The following is an 8,350-nucleotide window of genomic DNA, read 5'->3' on the forward strand; positions in this document are numbered from 1 at the left end:
ATATAAAAGAAAAAAAATAATTTGTTCGATACATTTTATTTTTTTGTATAAAGGTATATAGAAAAAAAAAAAAAAAAAAAAAAAACAGAAAAAATAGATTAATAATAATATAACAAGTTTATTTTATTTTTATTTTATTTAATATAATAATAATATTTTATTTTTTTTTTTTTAATTATGATTTATATTACTATTAAAATTTACATAAGATATTGTTTTTTTGATATTTATAAATATGTATTTATATTGAAAATCGATAAATACTTTTAAACCAAAAAAAAAAAAAAAAAAAAAAAAAAAAAAAAAAAAAAAAAATAATAAAAATAAAAAATATATTTATTTTTTTTAAAAAAAATTTAATTTTTTTTTTTTTTTTTTTTATTTTTTTTTTTTTTTTTTTTTTTTTTTTTTTTAATAATATAGATGGAATTAAAAAAAAAAAAAAAAAAAAAAAAAAAAAAAAAAAAAAAAAAAAAAAAAAAAAAAAAAAAAAAAAAATTAAAAAAAAAAAAAAAAAAAAAAAAAAATTTTGTATTATTGGATTGAGGATCGATGTATACTCAATTTTTTTTTTTTTTTTTTTTTTTTTTTTTTTTTTTAATTAAATGGAGATTTCGTAGCAACAATTTGTTGTCGTTCCCTAAAAAAATAAAAATAAAAATAATTATATGTATATATATATATATATATATATATATATATATATATTTATTTATTTATTTATTTTATTACTTCCGCTGGGTCAGATACTTTTGGTTTTTATTATTGGCGTTCTCTACACCTTGATAAGGGGATTGCGTATATGAAAAAGATCCTACAAAAAATAAAACACACACATATAAATAAAAACATATAAATAAAAACATATAAATAAAAACATATACATATATATATATATATATAATGTGCTCATATATCTTTTGATTATTATCTTGTTATGCAAAAAATGATCACCTGCTTTATTTATATTATTTAAATCTTCATTCGTTTTTATATATTCCTTTCCACCTTCAAATACATTATTCATCATGTGAGTATTCATCTTCAACTTTTCTTCATCCTACAAAATAAATAATATACATATATATGTATATATATATATATATATATATATATATATATATATATATATATATATACATTTTTTTTTTTTATATATATGTAATATTTCATAAAAGAATAATTCCTTTTAAACAATCTCTATTTTAATTTTTATAATTTTTTTTTTTTTTTTATATGTACACATTTCTTACCAACTTATTCTCCATGTGTTCTTCCATATCATTGTTAGTAACTTTGTCTATCAAATAATTTTCTTCCATTTTATTATTCATCAACGTTTCTGTGTTTTTACGTTGTTCTAAGTCCTTTGATACATTTCCTTGTGTATTTAATAACGGATTGGTTACCTTATTATGTGCATTATAAATAGAAGGATGTGTATATCTATTTATATTAGTAGGTGGTTTATTTATATAAGAATTTGCTATATTTGTTATAACATCAGAATCGTTTGTATTATTTTGTTCTTCATTTAAAGAATTCTTTTTATTATTATAATCATTTATAGGAGAAAATGGATTTAAATTATTTAATATCGTTTTATTGTTATGATTATATATTGGTTCGAATTTTTTTTCTTCATTCATATCACTTGTTTTATATTTATCAGCTTGTTGTATTTCCTTACCTTCTACAAAATCGGTTGAATTATTAGCATAATCATTATTTTTGAGGTCCTCTTTAAAGGATGGATTTAAATACATATTTTTTCTAGTGTTATAATTTTGTAAGTCTGAATCCATCATCATTTTGTTCATATAATTATCATCTTTTTTATTTATATCCATGTTATTATAAAAAGAGTGTAACTTTCTATCCTTCAATGTATTCTTTGTAGATACATAATCTTGTTTATTTGGATGTTGTAAATGTTCGTGCATATTATTTTCATCATATGGAGAATCATCCATATATTTATCAGATAAATAATTGTTATTCATATTTATATTTTCATCCATGTGATTATTTATATTAATATTATTATCGACATTACTATTATCCATGTTATAACTATCGATATTATAACTATCTATATTATAACTATCCATGTTATATTTATTATTTGGAGGGCTTTTGTCATTTTCTGTGCTTTGAAAACCACTGTATCTTATTTTATCATTTAATAAGAATTGCTCATCATATTCATTGATAAGATTTTCTTTATATTTCTTGATATCTATATAAGGATATTCATTTATAGATGAGAAGTTTTTCAGTTTATCCATTTTATTACTTGTATCTTCATCAATAAAACCACTAGTTGTTAATTCATTTATTATAAGATCTGATTTATGATTAATTTTTTTTAATGCTTGGGTAGATATATATGTAAAGACTCCTATATTATTAATATTAGATATCATATCAGTATAAATATTTTTATTTTCTTTATTTATTATATTACTATTTACTAATAAGTTATCTGTATTTTCTAATATATCCTGTAATATATTTTCATAATTAGATAACACTTTTTTTTTTTCTACATTATATAAAATCCTTTTTAATAAATTCTCTATATACATATTTTCACTTGATTGATTCTTTAAAAAATATTTTTTACTCATACCATATTTATTATAATATGCTCTATATAAAATCTTTTTTAATATATATTTTAATATATATAATATTACAAGTATCAAAAAAAAACCATATATATCTGGATATTTTTCTCTACCAAATTTATGTATAGATAAAAATGTTACACATATCTTTTCTATATATTCTAAAGTTTTTGATATAACAAAATTTTTAAAAGGTATTAAAAAATTCGTATATCTATATATTAAACCTAATTTTATTATTATTACTATTTCAGTTATAACTTCAAAAAAATATTTTATTGATTCTGGTTTATTTAATATTTCTTCTTCGTATTTTTCTTTATATGTTTTATATTGCATCTGATTATTCACAATATTATTATTATTATTATTATTATTAAAATTTTGATTTGTCAAATTATCATCTTTCCCTTTTATTATATTTTCATTTTTATGGGGTAATTCCTTTTTTACTTCTATATTTTCATGCGATACATTATCAGTTGAATGATGAATATTATCACTTATAAAATCTTCAATTTTATTATTCTCATCATTTGAATCATTATTATCTTCAACTTGATTGAATTTTTTTTCAAAATTTAAAAAAGCTTCCTTTTCATTCATATCTTCTTCTTGTATAATGTCCACATTATTGTGATCATTATAAATATCTGTATTATCATACATATCATAATTTGCATGCATATTATTATTATTATTACTATTACTATTATTACTATTATTACTATTATTACTTTCACTTTTATTTTTCCATTTTTCATCATTGTCTTCCTCTTCATCATCATCTTCTTGTTCTTCTTCTTCTTCTTCGTCCTCTTCTAATTTTCTACTTTTTTGTTTTTCTTCTTCCATTAATCTTTCCATTTCTTCATCTACTAATAAAAAATTATCTACATCATTATCATTTTTTAAACTCTCAAAAAACTTTTCTTTATGAATAATATCATTTAATTCAGCATCGTCAAAAAGTTTATCATCTAAACTATGCTTTTCTAATCCTTCTGTAAATTGATTCGGGTGGTGGTCACCATTTATTTTTTGTTCACCATTTATATTTTGTTCACCATTTATATTTTGTTCACCATTTATATTTTGTTCACCATTTATATTTTGTTCACCATTTATATTTTGTTCACCATTTATTTTTTGTTCATCAATCTTTTTATTTTTCTCTTCATCAATCTTTTTATTTTTCTGTTCACCAATCTTTTTAGTTACACTATTATTTTTTTTATGATTAACTTTATTATGTTGAACCTTTTTATTATTCCTTTTATTATTCTTTTCTTCCTCATTTTCATTTTTTATGACTCTCTGGTTTTTTTTCCCCTCATCATTTATATTTATGTTTTTACATAAACATATTTTTAAAATAATAAAACAAATAACAAATAAACTATAAATTTTCATTTTTTTTTTTTTTTCTCTTCATTTAATTTATAAATATATATATATATATATATATAATCACATATATTCCAAACTTACATTAAAACATAATTATATATACATATATATATATATATATTTATATTTATGTATTTGTATGGATAATAATATTTTTATATTTTATTTATTTTTTAAAAGTTAACATATTTATATGTAATATTATTATATGTTTGTAGAATAATATATATATATATATATAATATAATAATTATTTGTACATGTTATTTTATAAGTTCAAAAAAAAAAAAAAAAAAAAAAATTCATAATAAGTAATATATATAATATATATATATTATATGGTAAATGGGGTATTATATATATAAATTAAATATATATGCACAACTTATATATAATTAACAATAATAGGAATGAAGGAAAAAAAGAAATTATATTACTATTAAATTTTATCTCTTATAAAATAATATTATTTTAAAAAATTGGGTTAAAATAAATTCATAAAAATATAATAATACAATTAAGGATACATGACCATGTTATAATATATATATATTATATATATATAATATTAAAAGAAGAATTAACAAATATATTATTATATTAAAAAAAAAAACAAAAGGAAGAGGAAAGGCTTTTTTTTTTTTTTTTTTTTTAAAGAGAAAAATATATTTTATATATAAATATATTATATAATACACTTTATTTTTTTTTTTTGTATTGTATATTTATATACATATATTATATATATTAAGGAACAAGAATTAAAAAAGATATTATATATATATATATATATATATATATATATAATATAATCACTAAACATAATTAAAATAATAATAATATTTATATATAAGGAGGAAGTATTTTATAACAATAAAAAATGTATTTATTTATTTATTTTTTTTTTTTTTTAAGACTATAAAAATTTAAGTTTTTAAGGTTTTCCTTTTTTTATACTTCCTAAAATGTGCAGTTTCAAATATGTGTCATAAAAAAAAATATATTACATTTTTTTTTTTTTTTTTAAACTGTATCCTATAATAATAAATGTGATAATATATATAATATATATATAATATATATTTGAGTATTATACTATTAATATATATATATATGTGTGGATATATATGTTCCTTTTATTTTATGTAAAAGGACTACCTTATTTTCTAATAATCATTTAAATCTAATATTTCAATTTTCCTTATAAAGAAATGGAAATATAAATTTTTTTTTTTTTTTTTTTTTTTTTCACGTATTTATAATAACAATAATTTTTTTAAATGTACTTTAATATTATTTAATATTAAAAAAAAAATACCTTAATTTGTTGATATAATTTTCCTTTTTTTTTTTTTTCTTTTAAAAAGTAGAAAAATAAAAGGATTTGTGATAACACCTTTAAAATACATTATATAAAATGTTAATAGAAAAATGTAATTAAATAAATACCTTTATATGTGTATAAAGAATAGAAAAATCTTATATATATAATGATATCTCTTTTGATTCTTTACGCGTTGAGGATCAAAAGTCTTACATGTGTATATAATATTATATATATATATATATATATATAATATATATATATTATTATTAATATTATTTTTTTATTAGATGACGAGAAACCCAAATTTGACTTAGGATTTTCTCCTTTTTATTTTATCTCTTATCCTTTATACAATGTTAGGAAAATAAATAAATAAATAAATATATATATATATATATATATATATATATATATTTAATATATATGTGTATGTTTCTCTTTATTTATTTTTATTTTTTTTTTTTTAGATTCAATGTAGAAGTATTTTATATAAACATTTAAATAATTATGATGCAAACATAACATATACTCCTTTAATTAATATAAATAATTTAAATATAAAAACGTATATTATTTATATATTTAATAGTCTACATCAGGTATTTTGAAAATACAACACGACTACATATTATATATATATATATATATATTTTATTTATATGTTTGAATATTTATGTGTATATCTTTTAATCCCTTCATTCTTTTTGTTTATTTTGTCTTGTTCAACTTTTTATTATATTTTAGATATATAATAATGAGGGAATAAGAGGACTATATAAAGGGTTAATTCCAATGTTAGCCCACATAGTATCAAAGTAATAACGAAAAATAGTTGTAAATAAAAAATAAAAAATAATACATATATATATATGTATGTATGTATATAATTTTATTTAAAATATATGCTTTTTTTTAATTTTTAGAAAATCGATTTATTACTTTCTGGAAAAAATTCATTTTGTCATATTTAGAAGACTAAGTAACACAAACAAAAAAAAATAAAATAAAATAAAATATATATATATATATATATATTATATATATATTATATATGTGTGTGTTTGGGTTTATTCCTAATAATTATTTCATCATATTTTCCTTTTAGGATCTGAAAAGAGAAGAGATATTTATGATAAAAAATTAATACGAAATTATGAAAATAATCTAATGAACGATAAAGAAAATGATAATAATTTTATTGGAGATTCTATTAACTCAAAAATTGTCAAGCAAATTAATTTTGTTAAAGAAGAAAATAATTTTATTAAAAAGAAAAAGAAAAAGAAATATTTCCATCTCTCCTTATATCACAGCTTTTATGAATACGTTAGTTGTATTCTATCATATCCCTTATTAAATATATCCACAAAATTAATTATATTTCAAAATAATTCAAAATCGTTATTATATAGTAAACAACGAAAAAATTAAACAAAATAAAAACAAATAAAATAAATAAAATGTTACATAAGGAAATATATATATGTATATATATACATATGTATGTATGCATGTGCATTATATATGTAGTGCCCTCTTTATATTTTTAATTTCTTATTTTATAGATATAAAAAACATTATTCGTTTAACATACATGTATGATGGAATATACGGATTTTTTAAAGGCCTAAATAATTATCTAATCATCCAGTCAATGGATAAAGTTTTAAATTGTTTCTTGTATAGAACCTTTTCAAACAGTTGTTCATATGATAAAGTTGTTACCATTAAAGTGGTTTTATCAAGTTAATATAAACAAAAATAAAATAAAATAAAATAAAATAAATTAAAACTGATTTAGTGCAAATCCTTTTGTTATATGAGTTAATGAAATTATTATTTAATATAAATATTTTTTTTTTTTTTTTTATATAGCATGCTTAAATACAATAATGGCTCCTTACATCCAGTATTCAATATTGAATAGATCTCAATCTCTAGTACCTGTAAGATGATTATTATTGCGAATTATTATATATATATATATATATATATATATTATATATTTTTTTTTTTTATTTTATTTTAGGGGTTATGCAAAGAGACCACATTTAGTCAATTTTTTAGTAATTTCAATTGGAAGGTAAAAATTATTTATTCAATTAATATAAATATAAATATATATATATATTATATACTCTTTTGTGTATATATATACATTTTTTTTTTTTTTTTTTTTTTTTATTTAGAGTCACCTGTCTAATGTATCTGTTGGGCTAGTTGCCGCTGGAGTTCAATTGATAGTAATATAAAAATAAATAGTTCATTAAAATTAAGTAAATACTTATTTATATACAACTCTTTTTATAATTTATCTTATTATTTATAGATCATAGCGTTACTACCAAAAGATACATCAAAAAATGAAGATATAATTGATAATGAAAAAGATGACAATGTTTGAAGTCAATTCTTTTTTTTTTTAACTTATTAATTAATGAATTTAAATTTTAAAATTAAAAATAAAATAAAAAGTAAAAAAAAAAAAAAAAAAAAATGGAAGGAAAAAGGAAAAAATATATTATAATAATAATTTTTTTTTAAGTTAATCTTATATTTGAATTTAATGTTTTATGCTATTTTGTTTTATTTTAAATTTTTTTTTTTTTTTTTTTATTATTATTTTTATATATTAAATCATTTATTTATGAATAACATCATATATTATCATTTGTAAAAAACATTCCTCATATATATATGTATGAATCCAGATTATGTAAAATAAAAATCATATACCCTTTTTTTTTTTTTTTTTTTTTTAATTTTACGCTTTATATTTCGACTTACACAAAAATATTACACTATAACAACACCATTATATGGGTGTTACATTACAATAAAATGCGATATGATTTTCTTAGGTTATATAAACATGTATATACATATAACGTTGCATATAAAAAAAAAGTTTGATTTATTATTATTTTTTTTTTTTCTATCGGAATTATGAATTCTGTTCTATTATAATTAGTAAATTCATATC

At 17.0% G+C, this 8,350-nt stretch overlaps 2 protein-coding genes across 2 annotated transcripts; one reads left to right on the top strand and one right to left on the bottom strand.

The window, feature by feature from the left end:
• Window positions 1–597: 597 nt before the first annotated feature.
• Window positions 598–4,043, bottom strand: PGSY75_0108700 (putative secreted ookinete protein; the record flags this gene model as incomplete). The annotated part of the gene is made up of 4 exons (XM_018783641.1): window positions 598–640; window positions 733–814; window positions 928–1,060; window positions 1,254–4,043. 4 exons carry the CDS (start codon window positions 4,041–4,043, stop codon window positions 598–600), a joined length of 3,048 nt encoding a protein of 1,015 aa, XP_018643925.1.
• A 1,414-nt stretch (window positions 4,044–5,457) lies between these two features.
• Window positions 5,458–7,771, top strand: PGSY75_0108800 (hypothetical protein; the record flags this gene model as incomplete). The annotated part of the gene is made up of 11 exons (XM_018783642.1): window positions 5,458–5,473; window positions 5,655–5,722; window positions 5,835–5,966; window positions 6,112–6,182; window positions 6,291–6,346; window positions 6,473–6,778; window positions 6,933–7,112; window positions 7,243–7,313; window positions 7,397–7,450; window positions 7,557–7,610; window positions 7,697–7,771. 11 exons carry the CDS (start codon window positions 5,458–5,460, stop codon window positions 7,769–7,771), a joined length of 1,083 nt encoding a protein of 360 aa, XP_018643926.1.
• Between the last annotated feature and the right edge of the window lie 579 nt (window positions 7,772–8,350).

This window comes from Plasmodium gaboni, chromosome 1 (genome assembly GCF_001602025.1).
Source record: "Plasmodium gaboni strain SY75 chromosome 1, whole genome shotgun sequence".
In the NCBI taxonomy this organism is placed as follows: Eukaryota; Apicomplexa; class Aconoidasida; order Haemosporida; family Plasmodiidae; genus Plasmodium; species Plasmodium gaboni.